Genomic DNA, 16,194 nt, shown 5'->3' with positions numbered 1-16,194 from the left:
CATGACACACACATGTTCACTGTATCACCATGACACATGTTCACTGTATCACCATGACACATGTTCACTGTATCACCATGACACACATTCACTGTATCACCATGTTCACTGTATCATCATGACACATATTCACTGTATTACCATGACACACATTCACTGTATCACCATGACACATGTTCACTGTATTACCATGACACACATTCACTGTATCACCATGACACATGTTCACTGTATTACCATGACACACATTCACTGTATTACCATGACACATGTTCACTGTATTACCATGACACACATTCACTGTATCACCATGACACATGTTCACTGTATCACCATGACACATGTTCACTGTATCACCATGACACACATTCACTGTATCACCATGACACATGTTCACTGTATCACCATGACACATGTTCACTGTATTACCATGACACATGTTCACTGTATCACCATGACACACATTCACTGTATCACCATGACACATGATCACTGTATTACCATGACACATGTTCACTGTATTACCATGACACATGTTCACTGTATTACCATGACACACATGTTCACTGTATTACCACTGACACATGTTCACTGTATTACCACTGACACATGTTCACTGTATTACCACTGACACATGTTCACTGTATTACCACTGACACATGTTCACTGTATTACCATGACACACATTCACTGTATCACCATGACACATGTTCACTGTATTACCACTGACACATGTTCACTGTATCACCACTGACACATGTTCACTGTATTACCACTGACACATATTCACTGTATCACCACTGACACATGTTCACTGTATTACCACTGACACATGTTCACTGTATTACCGTGACACACATTCACTGTATCACCACTGACACATGTTCACTGTATTACCATGACACATGTTCACTGTATTACCATGACACACATTCACTGTATTACCATGACACATGTTCACTGTATCACCATGACACACATTCACTGTATTACCATGACACACATTCACTGTATTACCATGACACATGTTCACTGTATCACCATGACACACATTCACTGTATCACCATGACACATGTTCACTGTATCACCATGACACATGTTCACTGTATTACCATGACACACATTCACTGTATTACCATGACACATGTTCACTGTATTACCATGACACATGTTCACTGTATTACCATGACACATGTTCACTGTATCACCATGACACACATTCACTGTATCACCATGACACACATTTCACTGTATCACCACATGTTCACACATGTTCACTGTATCACCATGACACATGTTCACTGTATCACCATGACACACATTCACTGTATTACCATGACACACATTCACTGTATTACCATGACACATGTTCACTGTATCACCATGACACACATTCACTGTATTACCATGACACACATTCACTGTATCACCATGACACACATTCACTGTATCACCATGACACACATTCACTGTATCACCATGACACACATTCACTGTATCACCATGACACACATTCACTGTATCACCACACACATTCACATCACCATTCACTGTATCACCACCACACACATTCACTGTATCACCATGACACACATTCACTGTATCACCACACATTCACTGTATTACCATTCACATGACACATTCACTGTATTACCATGACACACGTATTACTTCACTGTATTACCATGACACACATTCACTGTATTACCATGACACATCGTTCACTGTATTACCATGACACACATTCACTGTATTACCATGACACACATTCACTGTATCACCATGACACACGTTCACTGTATTACCATGACACACATTCACTGTATCACCATGACACACGTTCACTGTATCACCATGACACACGTACACTGTATCACCACCAAGCTGCGATCAAAGCGTTACTCTTGCTAACAACTGAAACTATTTTGCAGATGAAAGTTCTGCACTCTGCTAATTATATTTATGAAAAGAAATCGGAATCTATAACGTAATGCAAGTAATGCCTGGTTATCCCAGGACATGCTAATCCACAGGTTACTGCTGCCAATGAACTATGGTATATTATTCCTGTTTGTTCCCCATATCTTATGCACTTACATCAGTTGTAATCAGTTTGAGGATGAGGCCAACAGTTGGTGATCTGCCATCTTCTGTTAACATATCAGTGCCCTGGAAATAAACAGAAAATACATCAGATTTTTTTGTTGAAAACAACTGAGTTTCAGATAATCACATATGAAAATTGTGAGATTTCTACCATGAGCATGAGTTTTCTCTTTTCTTGGTATCAGTATATGTTGGTTCTGACAACAAGTTACTCATATGGATAGTACATGTTTATGCTGTAAATATTTAGTGACACTGTAAGGTTGTTTGTAATATGTGAGCACCTGTATTGGGAGTCCTTCAATGCGAAGCCCGTTCCGTGCCCGGTCTGCTGTAAGATGTGTGTACATCTGCTGGTCCAGCAGTAGGGAGGAAAAGCCAACCGGCGACTGAATCTTCCAGTAGTCATCATTCATAGCTGGAATACAAGCACACTGCCGTGAGAACAACACTCAGCCCATTATATAGCATTATATAGACTCTATGAACAATCTGCATATAACATATATATAATCACATGTCAGATATTAAAAATTATAATTGGCAATGAATCACATGAGAATATACACATATATCATGTGCATAATATATTATTACAAATTATCAAGAGAATATACACCTATATCATGTGCATTATATATTATTACAAACTACTTCAACCTTTTTCTAAAGAACTGCAGAAAACAAAGGATGAGTGAGTGCAGAAGACAACTCATGTGACAACTCACTTGTGTCAGCAACATAGTATTCTATGACAAGAGCAGCAGATGGTGTAAACATGGTGGCCTTGTCCTTCTCAGCAGAGAACAAGTATGGCTGGTTCCATGTTGGCTGCTTCTCTGGATGCCCTGGGAGGCTCACCTGAAGCAATGACCATCATGCTAGTGACTACTGGTGCTATTAAGTACAATACTGCCCTACACTACAGCACTTTTCTATATACTGTAAAGAAAAAAAAGTATACACCTAAAAACTGGATTTGACATCAAAATTTCACTAGGCTTAAAACAGTCGCTGAAACTGCACAAACGTAAATTCCAAAACACAAACTATGATACCCGTAACAAAAAGACACATTGAAAATATACATTTCCTCTTTGTTTCATTAGTTGTAACATTAAAACACAGGCATGTACTTTCTTCTGCCCAGCAGTTTTGACTGGAACCATTCTAATGTATTTATAGCCGATACTTGATTTGGGAAAGCAGTTGTCTTTACCTTTCATTATCATCATGCAGTACACGGTAATTAACAGCATGAACTTGAATTTGATTATACATATCGAGTATAACTCTGATAGAAAGGTACAAATTCAAACCATGAACATCTGTAGCTCACCAGACCTTTAAGTCATCTGTGATAAACAAAGACTTTCAGAAAGTCCTAACTATTGACAGAAATGGTGCCCTGAGCTGACCTGTGGGTATCCATGTTTAGATCTGGGGACCACACTAAAGGAGGACGGATGAGGGGATGGGAAGGTCACACTCGTCATACTGACACCAGCAGTCCGAGGGTGGGACATCAAGTTGTCAGCTCTTGAAACCAAACAAAATCAATATGAGATAGATTCAAAACCAACTTTGAACATTTCAGAGTTCTTTCTGATTTTCTCACCAGCGTGATAAATAAAAGCTCTCCATTATGTTAGGAAAAGAATAAACAATAAACTTGGGAAGCGTTCTTCTCAACCTTAAGGTTATAGATATGACAAAGTTAAATCCACTTGTAGCTCTTGCCTACAGTGGGTTGGATAAACACAAACACAGAACATGCTGCTTCCTAACCACCATTTTCAGCTGCAGATATTTTTATGGGATTACTCTCAATACTGACATCATTCGACAGGTCTCATTCCTATTTGTTTAAGTGTGGAAGGTGAGACTCACTTGTAGTTGTAGTAATCAGGCACAATCCTGGCCACCGCAACCAAGGGACCCGGGGGGTTCTGCACTGACCTCTGAACGGACCGCAGATATACCTGGAATAAATATACCATGTTCCATTCAATTTCAAGCCAACATCAATAAATTAATATTCTCAAATGATTTTTTTTTAAAAGAATTAAAATTAAGACAATTTATGGTAAATTTACTAAAGCCTTGGCACTTTTGTTGTCCTGTTTTCGGTGAATAACCAGTAATACGAAAATCAAAACCATATTAACATGCGCTCACATTTTGTATTCTGATAAATGACCAGATTTGTTTGCGATTTTTTACCCAATATTATGTTGGTCTTAAAGTAGGTATAGGCAAATCACTCTCTAGGATTTGTCCTATTCCTTAAAGTAGAGATTGCTATGTCTGACATGAGGCTGTGTCCTGCATGTGTGTGCTCCTGCCCTCCCTCCCTCACCTCCAGGCCGTGGTAGTTCGGGGATGACATCTCCTTGGGCAGCTTACTTAGCTTCCTCATCACAGAGGCGTACACCCTCACACCACTTGGGCTGTCTTTAGACGGCTGAAACATGGAATTGTAGACTGCATCATTTAAGAACAAGCACTGTAGCCCTTGAGAGTCATTCTGATCACAAACAGTTGTAAAATGAAATGATAAACTAGAGTATTAGCATGTAGGAATCAACTGTGATTTAGCAACACATCATGATCATCAAATACAAATGTATCTGCACTGAATTTCCTCAAAGCTTCATAGATATGCTGGGCTTACGCTAGGCCCTGCAAACACAATGATCTTGCACAACAACTCCAGTAAATCTGGGTTAAATAATGGACAGTTATAGGACAGGTTTCTCTCTAACTCCATTAGTTGGTTTCAGTGTCAAGTCTGTTCAATGGCAGAGGCCAACTGAACACCATGGTTCATCAGTTGTCATAAAGTTATGTGAAAATACAATATGATGAAGAAAGCACTATTAACACAGGGTAACCAGTAATTGAAAGAGTGACTGTTTCTTTAACACCGTATTCGTCAATATTCCAGCTACTGGGGTGGCCTGTAAACAGTGGAGTATTGACAAGGCAAACCTATGACTAAATGCATGAATAATGATCCGGGATGACAACATGCAGTCATCTGTTTCACTGGGATGTATTCTACCCCGGGGTCCCGACAGTGGAGTGAACTAGAACCTGTAGCTGGGTTACTACAGTGAGTGGATGGCTGCTACTCACCACCACCATCTCCATGTGATACTGGTGGAAAGGATGCAGGTGACCCACAGGGATCTTGTAGTTGACCAGGGTCTGCTTGCTGACACTGTCTCCAACCGACAACACCATGGCTACAACAAATAACAGCAGGTCAGCCTTTGTAATTTCTGCAGACTCTGATGTAAGAAAAGGGTGTGCTTTAATTAAATCAGCAAAACTGGTACCTACTCTTGATCAAAATCATTAAATGGGAAGACTGTTTTATAGTTATGTGGACTCCCAAGTTCTTGAAACTGCAATACATGGACCTACTTTCATCAGGAGCTTTATTCTCATCCAGCTCTAAAGAGAGACGCTCTTCCCACGTCGGGGCACTTGTGGGACGGATGGTGGCATGGGTTCTGCCCTGGGCTCGGACATGCCGGTCATCTTCAGATTTGGTCTTGCTGGAAAATAATTTAATTATTACTCTGGCTGGCAAGATGTACCTGGGCCTTGTATGTAGATTTTAACACTAAAACAATTTTATAGGCCAGTGCATGTGAAGGAAACAGTTGACGGTATTCCCTGCGTGCACTAACATTCTGCAGCTACCCTGTTGTATCTTATGTTGACTGTCATGCCACAGAATTTCTAAATTGAAAAGACATTGAGGCATAGAGCACAACATTACTGTACTTCATTAAGGCATATTAAGGCACAACATACATTGTAGCTGTTCTCATATTGTGGCATAAAGCACAACATAACTGGTCTCACATTGAGGCATAAGTCACAACAGAGGTGTTTTCACATTGAGGCATAGGGCACAACATACTAGCTCCACACACTGTACTCACATTGAGGTATAGGGCACAACATACTAGCTCCACACACTGTACTCACATTGAGGTATAGGGCACAACATACTAGCTCCACACACTGTACTCACATTGAGGTATAGGGCACAACATACTAGCTCCACACACTGTACTCACATTGAGGTATAGGGCACAACATACTAGCTCCACACACTGTACTCACATTGAGGTATAGGGCACAACATACTAGCTCCACACACTGTACTCACATTGAGGTATAGGGCACAACATACTAGCTCCACACACTGTACTCACATTGAGGTATAGGGCACAACATACTAGCTCCACACACTGTACTCACATTGAGGTATAGGGCACAACATACTAGCTCCACACAGTACTCACATTGAGGGGCATAGGGCACAACATACTAGCTCCACACACACTGTACTCACATTGAGGTATAGGGCACAACATACTAGCTCCACACACTGTACTCACATTGAGGCTATAGGGCACAACATACTAGCTCCACACACTGTACTCACATTGAGGTATAGGGCACAACATACTAGCTCCACACACTGTACTCACATTGAGGCATAGGGCACAACATACTAGCTCCACACACTGTACTCACATTGAGGCATAGGGCACAACATACTAGCTCGAGGCATAGGGGACAGCATACTAGCTCCACACACTGTACTCACATTGAGGCATAGGGCACAACATACTAGCTCCACACACTGTACTCACATTGAGGCATAGGGCACAGCCCGGTTGCCTTTGTTAGTTGGGGGCACACTGGAAGCCCCATGGAGGATCACATCAATCTGTTCCTTGCCAGTCTGAGACACATGGCGCCACCCCGGTCCCATACTGAACGTACTCTGGTCTCGGTTAGGCAAAGGGGACTCGGCCATCTGGAGAGTATGAGCTATTGTCAATTTTGAACTAAAAGGGGCTATAGTTTTTGTGCCCTGTGGAATCAGGACATATTTTGTATGGAAGCTAATATCTACATTTATTTGAGTTAATATCTACATTTATTTGAGTTAACTCATATTCAGACAGGCACTGCACTTGGCCTGTTGCTCCACAGTACTTACACATATAACATACACATGTACAGCATTAGCAGCCTTCCCCATGTACAACCCAAATACTTCATGTCATTATCACAGACAAATTTACAGTGTGGAAATTGCATTGGCAATAATCATTGCAGAAGGCATCCCAATGTTTTGTCATCAATAATGTCAATTACAGTAATATATTACTTGCTGTTAATCCTGAATAAGCGATTAACTCACTTGTCTTCCATCGGAGAGCGGTGGGGGTGGGGGAGACTGGGGAAGTGTGATATTGAGAGAGAGATTGTCCCCCCAGGAACTGACAGGGGAAGCACGTCTCGGAGGGGGAGGCGGTGGTGTTTCAACTTTCACTGGCCGGGGAGATGGTCTGACTACAGGTTGAGGGCGTGGAGTAGGTCTGGGTGAAGGGGTAGGCTCTGGCGACGGTCGTCGATCGTTTCTCTTTGGTGTTGTCACTGACTCTTTCAACGCAAATGTGCATCGTAACCTTCCACAATGCATCTGGATATTGTCTGTTTTGACGGTTCGGAGAAGTGACACAATATCTGTATAATTGTACATATCGTCACCAGTCTTGACCTTGAGATTGATCCGAGGAGCATTAGTGCGAGGGTAGATGGCAAACTTCCCCTCCCCCACCTTTTTCCCCATGTCATTGTCTTTCTCTGGCAGACTGAATGCCTCAATGAGCAGATACACATCATGGTTCTTATCATTCTTACAGAAACCTAAAACAAAGAAAACAAGAGAGGCAAATAGACATAAATACCAGATCTGAACTGATCATGCATCAACATACATCTTATTAAAATAAAAGCAATTATGACTCTCTCATGGAAAAGTTTATGCATCATTTTAGGCAGGTACCATAATAGTGATTTATACATTTATTATGTTCACTCGTGATATTTTCCGGTTCTCATTAATATTCACTAGGGACAGTGTAAACTCTGAGAGAAGTAAAGCTAGTTTGGGACATTAATGGTTTGTGGTTTACACTATGTTGGGTGTAGTATTATTGGATGACAGCATAATAAAAAATCACATTAACAAAATAACACCATAACCAGGCAGGCAAAGCAAGGTAACACTTGAAAACTGGATTTGACCCAAAAAAAGTTACAAACCTTACCAAAACATTACTAGGCTCAAAACAGTGACCAGAACACTGATTATTCTATGTTCAAGTTTTGGCCACGATCAAATATGGGGTTGTACTTTCTTGTTACTGTCAGCTTAGTCAATACAAAAAATGAGTTTTCAAATAAAAAATACATACAAATTAGGGCTTTGTTATCTTATGTTAACTATATCCAGACAAGCAGGGTGAAGTTTTAAGGATTTGTATTTACTTCATTAGAGTCATTGATTCAACTTCCATTTGACCATACCTTCAACTGACAGTGAAGCTCTCCAACACAATCACTTATGTTTACCTTGCTCTCAAGCTGTTCAACTAAAATATCTTGTGATCAACCGGTGGGTGGGTGTCAAGAGCATATCAAACACACACACAGCCAAACACATGCACAGCATTAAGGCAATATTTATTGCAAAGAGTTCCCAATATTAACAGGAAAGCAAACCACTCATGACCATGTATGTTTTCAGATCTGCTCACATCACTCATGAACAGTATTCATTAGAAGTTTTCCATCTATCTCAAATTATCCTTTTTCCCAAACATATATAAATAACATGCATCTTGGTTGTGAATGTCTATGAACGTGATAATGAGACATCAAGATAATTCAACAGACAGAATTTTTCTTCCCTGTATTTTGAATTTAAATGTAATTGCCTGATCTCATGTAACATAAGTTATATTTTGGATTACACTTTCTTAGTAAAGTACAAATTCTAGTACTTTTTTTAGTTGAGCCCCATCCGGATTCGAACTCACTGCCTGATCTCAGTTCTTACTGAGAGTAACAAATATGCTCATCATACCTCCATTAACTGTAATAATTCTTTCACTGGGATTAAATAAAATCACTTTTTAAATATAAAATCTTAGATGTAATATAACCCTGTGTTTATATTGGTGAACAGGAAATGACAGACATTATGCCTTTCACCATGTTCACTACCATTATCTAGTGTTTGGTTATTCAGAGAACATAACACTCACCTTTAGGAAGCTTAAATGAGAAGAATCTGTCATGGAATGTACAGAGTTCAGCATCTGCAGTCTGCTGGACCACATCTGTTAAACCCTCGTTTTCATAAGTGTAATCATCATAGGGTGGCTTCTTAATACGGATCTGTGAAAAGTTATGTGTATGAAGACTCTGAATTCTCAGCTTGAGGAAATATTTGCCCATATGGTTGAACTGGGCATCATGAATCTCCACATCGAATGTCAACTTCTTCTGTTCGATGGTTGCCATTTTGTTCCTTGTTTTTACTTTGCAATCTTCAGTTCTCTGCTCTCACCATTGTACTAGAAATGGTAACAAAAGCAATGATAAAAGCAGACGATCTTCCCGATGTGAAACCGAGGCATGACGAACCCGAACCCGTCTCTATGCACATACATATTCCGTCATAAACACTGACCGGCCTATGTAAACGTCACTGAAGAATGCTCGTTTTTCAAAAGAGACACCAGTTGAATGGTTCAGTTGGTTTAGCTTCCACTCCAGCATACAAATATAGTTATCAGTACGACTGCCTTTTACTTCACATGTATTGCAAGGAGCCTATCAGATTGGGTTTCTCAACACCATAGAAAGTTATGTGAATGCAGACAATAGCTGGTGCTCAAAAGCAGCCTGTTGTAGGCATGGAACCCAATCATTCAGATCACTGTCAATAGAGCCCCACCTATTCATCAGAAAATTAAACCATAAAACATATTGTAGGGTTTGTATATTGTGACTTCTTCATGGATCAATGTTTATCTCCACAAGGAGCGTATTGAATCCTCAATCAAAGTCAACAACGCTATCAAAAGTGATCAATAGGCACAGCACGTTCCCCTTGACTTCGATCGTGAAAGGGAAGCCCAGTCATTCTCGGACAGACAAAGGAATAGGCTTGATCGAGGACATAACGGCATCATACAACCAACTCATTTATCGACGTATTCGGTTCGAGGTGACACTCAGCTCATTAAATTACAAAAGGTTATTTTGTATCCACAAATCAGTATACATTTTTTGTACATATTACTCCTGTAAAATTTAATATTTTTTCAGCGTCGTAATATTGCTGAATCGTGAAAATTTCGATATATACCCTGATATGATGGTTTACATGCGTTTAATTTACCATGAAATTAACCATATAAGCCAAAAGAGGGCTATGAAAATACAGACCTTTCTCATTTTCAAACTGCTACATATATCACTGTATATTATTTCAATCATGAAAGTCACAACTTGAAGATGGCAGAGAGCTTTGACTCCTGGTAAGACTAAAGTTCCGTGGCGCGCCATTTTGAAAACGTCAGGTGACTGTCACGTGTTACAACAGTCTGTCACGTGCATACTTTTACTACTGCTGACTAATGCAAGTTTTACAGTGGGTTTACTCACTTTTTAAAAAAAATGTGAAGGTAAAACCCACCGATCTAATACAAGTACTGCTTAAAGAAATGCTGAACTGTTTTGACGTTAGTCACTGGACACAACTCCTCCCCTCAGTTTAATTTAATGTCTCCAATCGCAAAAACTGAAACAGTGGAAGGCTTCAATTCTGTGAACAAAAATGAACCATATATAGGAGTTCTGTTCCCGAACAAAAACCTGCCTACGATACATTAAAAAACATCTTATATTATTATATTGGACACGCCAAAACATATCAGAATACCACGACAAAACAAAATGGTACCAGATCAACATTTGTCTAATTTGTATGCAAAGTTTCACAATGTCATGTACAGCTTATGAGCTAAAGGGAAATGGAAGCGAAGCTGGCCATATTTAACCTGAGGAATCTTACATTATATATCGGTTCAAACGAGATATCGAAGTGCGACATTTGAAACAACAGCTTGGATATCCAACGACTAAACGGACATTCCGAAAAGCAGGATCCCGTAGTTTCATATTTCATGTACATGGCGACAAAACGCTGCGAAACATCAGGAAAAGCTCAGGTGGGACAGAGAGTGAGTGATATATCATACAGATACAAATATTAAAGTGTCGCTCGTTTCAACAGCTACATAAGAATACACCATGTTTTCACTGTTAAAAGTGGTGTCCAGCCTACGACTTCTGTACCCTTTCAACCTCATATACAAACTATGTCAATGAACGTTTACTCTACTGCAGTACCATTTGTATTTTCTGTAGTTTGAGCGATGGGGTATTAAAATCTCTCTCTCTCTCGTCACGCGATCGATGCCGCACATGGCCTGTCCTGGTGTCCCTTCGCCCTTCCTGGAGTAAAACTCACTCATTCACTCGCCTCAATAGTCACTGAAGCGTATGTAAAATATACGGAAGTACAAGAAGTGGACGTGTGAATAAATGTCTTCAGCGATAAACATCAATATCTGTTCGTCAAAGGAATATGTAGAAACATTATTTGTGTTTGCCCTGGATTAGGCTTATATACTGAGTCAAAAAAGAAACATCACATTCTTTCTTCAGGGCACTATAAAATAACAAGAGATGGTAAGATGGTTAAATTGTTATTATTTCATTGCTGAGATCTGTGTGATGTACTCGATACACTGACAGTGCCATAATCAGTTCCATTAGGCTACACCGCCGTTCCAAAACATGGGTATACAGAATGTCAAGTCACAAGAATAAAAATGCGAAATTTCTCAGTTCAATATCGTGTATGGCCGCCCCGCGCATTCACCACTGCCAAACACCGTCTCCTCATCGACTGCCTGATGCTTGTGATTACGTGGTTGGGGATTCTGCGCCATTGCTCTTGCAAGACAGCGCCAAGTTCCTGCAAATTCTGAGGTTGGTTCCTAAGACCACGAAGCCTTCTCCCAAGTGCATCCCAAACGTGCTCTATTGGATTAAGGTCAGGGGACCTCGATGGCCACCAGTCCATGACGTTGATTCCAGCGTTTTGAAGGAAATTTCGTGTCAACATCGCAGTATGCGGCCGAGCATTACCATGCTGGAACTGTAGACCTGGGCCATGAGCCGCCATGAAAGGAACGAGTTCAGGGGTGAGCACCTGGTCGCGGTAAGCAGCAGCTGTGAGGTTTCCACGGATGACCAGAAGTCGGGAACGGTTGTTCCCACAGAAATCACCCCACACCATGCAACTTCCGCCCCCGAATCTGTCGACTTTCTGTACACAACATTGGGCATACCGTTCACGACGTCGTCTCCAGACTGCCGTCCGCGAATCTGAGGGTAAACCTGGATTCATCGCTAAAGACGACTCGATTCCATCTCTCTGGGTCCATCGGAGGTGACGTTGGGCCCACAGCAGACGTTGACGTTGATGAAACGGCGTCAATATTGGCCCACGATATGGACGTCGAGAATTGAGATTGGCAGCCTGCAACCGATTTCGAATGGTCTGTGAGGACAGTCGACCTCTAAACATCTCAGCCCTGGTTCGTGTAGCCGGCAGAAATCTGTCACGTAGGTGACGTAGGACGATTTGACGGTCTTCTGCTCGTGACGTCACACGTGGACGACCCGACCTTGGGCGATCAGACGTGGTGCCAGTTTGTTGTAGACGACCTCGCAAGTCATACACAGTACGACGGCTGCATCCCATTGCTCTTGCGACGTCAATAACTGATCTTCCCGCTTGCAACATGCCAACGGCACGTTCACGTTGCACATTTGACAATCGTGGCATTTCAAGTACCGTTAGAACTGTGGTTTAAAAGTGTTTTTTCAATTCTTGAGGCCAATGCAAACACGTGCATATGAAGAAAACTTCGATGCGAAGATCACGTGATCGACTGCACGTGCAAAACCTGATTTGGCACTAACGTCATTTGCACGACGAATCGATGGGTTTGAGTGGGTTTTCCTAACGTTTTTCTAGAGTCGAAAGATAGGGATCCCATTTCGGATACATAGATGTATCATCAGAGAAAAATTATTCATTATTTTTCAAATTACATTTTGTGAAGTTTCTTTTTTGACTCAGTATATATTATGATGCGACGTTTCGGTATAGATTCTTATACCGTTGTCAAGCAAGAGTGACCGAAACGTCGCATCACACTATAATAAAGAGGTTGTATCTATAAAGTATCGTACCTTTCTTATTATTCATCAACTTCTAAAATGCCAATCAAACATATTATGTTCACGCTCCCAAGAATTGCATTCACGTAATTGAAATCAAATGTAATCGAATCGATCTTCAACCAAATCGAGCTGATTAACAATATATACATTAACTTTCTACATTATTAATGGGTCTTACATGGCGGGTTTTGTATAACTTAACTCAGGATTCAGCGATCCAGCAGGAACAAAATGATACATGTATATAACTTTCTAAAAAACTTAAAAGATAATCATTTCTAGTAATTGTTGCATGGCAATAATGAAAGACGTTGGAACACACCACAATCAGTATCAGTAGATGACAGATGACAGATGACCTCTAATGATCTTGCTAAGGGCTAAGAACGGAATTTAAAATTGACGCAGTTTCTTTTTTGACTCAGTATATATACTCAGACGCAAAAGCCATTGTGACATAGAACTGTTCCATTGTAAATTCTGTGAGTGATGTTTTGGTTTTGAACCAGACAAAGATTGTGTTAAAATGGTCGAAGAATTGCAATTAAACAGTTGTTGCTTGATTTGCACTACACGTGCAAGAAGCATGGCCTATTCGAGACAAATGGCCTTCAATGTGCACTCAAGGATGCCTAACAAGAACACGCAACTCATTTCCACTCTACGTAGTTCAAGAAGTCAGGAAAACTCCCCTATTCGACGTTCTGGAATAACATCGACAAGCCATGCCTTGGGGAAAATAACAGATGGAGAGCTATAGGTAGCAGTCTGATACCTCGCAGCGTTGCTCGAGGATTCAAAGTCTATAGAAACACCATTTTGCACTTATGGCTACGTTTTAAGCAAAACAATCAAGTTATAGACCGTAATCGTCGTGGTCGTAGAAGAGTCCCATGGGTTCGAACCTCGCAATACCAACACACGTTCCAGCCTGCAACCCTTTCAGCCAGTGCCTTACCTGGCAACAGAGGTGTATGTTCGACGACGTCTACGACATCCGTGCAAGACATCCTACCCGACGGCAAATTCTGACGCCAGAACATCGATCTCTCCAGTGGAGGAGACAACACCTGCGATGGGGAGCATGTTGTTTAATAATAATAATAATAAAGTGCATCTGTACTGCGCACAATCCAGACATAAAGCCTGCTCAAGGCGCTACAACGTAACGTTAACAGTATGGAGTAGAGATTTGAATTTGATAGGAGTAAGTGAGTCAGATGCATTGTAGAGAACAGGTGTTTTTTGGGTCGCCGTTTTTAGCAATATTCCAGCAATATCACGGCGGGGACACCTGTAGAAATGGAGTGAGTTGCTTAACACATTGTACCCATGGGGAATCGAACCCGGGTCTTCGGCGTGACGAGCAAACGCCTTAACCACTAGGCTAATGGTTACTACTAGGCTACCCCAGAATTTGATAGGAAGGTAAGTAGAAAAGTCAGATGCATTGAGAGAACAGGTGTTTCAGACCATGTGTTCTGAAAGGGTATCATTATGCGTGTGGGGGCGTTATGATCGTTAATGTTAGTGTTTTGCATGATCTGATTTGTCGCCCACTGAACACGTCCGCGATGAAATGGAGAGATGTTAACGTCACCCGAAATCTCCAACGCCGCCACAGGAACTCCGTCAAATCCTTCTTCAGATCTGGCATGATCTTCCCCAGGACTTTCATCAACTTCTACTGGCCTCAACGAGGCGAACGTGCCAGACTTGCATCAATCTACGGCGGACACTCTCGCCGTCCTGACCGTGTGAATATGCCAGGTGTGCTACTTTCATGGACTGTTGATTATTACCATTCTTTGAAACATTTGCTTCCGCGTAATAAGATCATTCGTGACAGAAAAAGTTAAACACTGATACTGTTTTCCTGTTTGCGAGTCAGAATAACGTTTGCCTTTGAATCTGTGTTCGTGATTCAGTTACTGTTCGTTCGTGAGTGGACAAACGATTCATAGTTGGCTTAACAGATGGAACCTGCATGTCCGTCCACTTGTTATCCCACGATTGATGCACCGTCAGATTACTGCAAGGCGTCGTTGGTGTCAAGATCAGACAAACTGTAACTGTGCAAACCTAGTGGGTTCTTTACGTGAATCAAGGTTTACTTTGGACTTCCTTAACATGAGTTTGAGAGTGTGTCGAAGAGGGAATGAGCGTTTTCATGCCGTTAACGTTGGACAGAACGATCTTTTGGAGTGGCTCAGTAAAGGTGCAGGGTGCGATCACTGTGACAGGCAGAACATACATGTTTATCATGGACGTGTTACTGGGCACTACTACAGTGACAACATCCTGAATTCACACGAGGTGTCATTTGCGCTCCGACATGGACGCCATTTTGTGTTTCAGGATGACGACGCAAGAGCACACAAGGCTCGTATTAAATTGTTAACAACAGAACATAGACACCTTAACACGTGATATTAATGAGTTTGACGTTCCATGGTAAATATATCTGTCGTCATCTGACATATAACGACTAACACAATTCTAAGTCTAAGTCCTATATTTCTGGAACAAGACCGGGCTTCCACTGAAAGGCTCGAATTCCATGTATTCTCCCAGACTGATCACTGTAGCACTGTGTTCACGTTAGACAACAAAATGTCTGTAAATACCATCAATTTTAATTTGCTTACACTTCTTTATAATCAACTCTTACCGAATTTTTTTATACCTGCGTACACAACACTGTGTGGTGTGCCACTTGATTAACTGCAGATTCACACCAAATAAATAATTAAGTAAAATATGTTTAACATGCACAATTTACTTCAGATCCAAACCGTAGACTTCAGAAGTACTTGTTAGAAGAAATAAACACAAAGACAACTTGAATAACCTTACATCATGACGAAAAACATAGCAAA

At 41.0% G+C, this 16,194-nt stretch overlaps 1 protein-coding gene across 1 annotated transcript in view; it reads right to left on the bottom strand.

Annotated features, from left to right (window-relative positions):
• LOC124280922 (coiled-coil domain-containing protein 33-like) overlaps nucleotides 1-10,544 on the bottom strand; it is a 30,131-nt gene extending 19,587 nt beyond the window's left edge. The window contains 12 exon segments of the mRNA XM_046716915.1: nucleotides 2,099-2,170; nucleotides 2,392-2,525; nucleotides 2,836-2,968; nucleotides 3,526-3,646; nucleotides 3,998-4,089; nucleotides 4,467-4,571; nucleotides 5,246-5,355; nucleotides 5,537-5,670; nucleotides 6,784-6,950; nucleotides 7,341-7,849; nucleotides 9,253-9,564; nucleotides 10,442-10,544. Of these exon segments, the coding sequence (XP_046572871.1) occupies nucleotides 2,099-2,170; nucleotides 2,392-2,525; nucleotides 2,836-2,968; nucleotides 3,526-3,646; nucleotides 3,998-4,089; nucleotides 4,467-4,571; nucleotides 5,246-5,355; nucleotides 5,537-5,670; nucleotides 6,784-6,950; nucleotides 7,341-7,849; nucleotides 9,253-9,511 (1,836 nt within the window). The 5' untranslated portion in view covers nucleotides 9,512-9,564; nucleotides 10,442-10,544.
• Nucleotides 10,545-16,194: the final 5,650 nt, after the last annotated feature.

This window comes from Haliotis rubra, unplaced genomic scaffold, assembly GCF_003918875.1.
Source record: "Haliotis rubra isolate DU_JTF1 unplaced genomic scaffold, ASM391887v1 Scf276, whole genome shotgun sequence".
NCBI classification, from domain to species: Eukaryota; Metazoa; Mollusca; class Gastropoda; order Lepetellida; family Haliotidae; genus Haliotis; species Haliotis rubra.
This window is presented reverse-complemented; position numbering and strand designations above follow the sequence as displayed.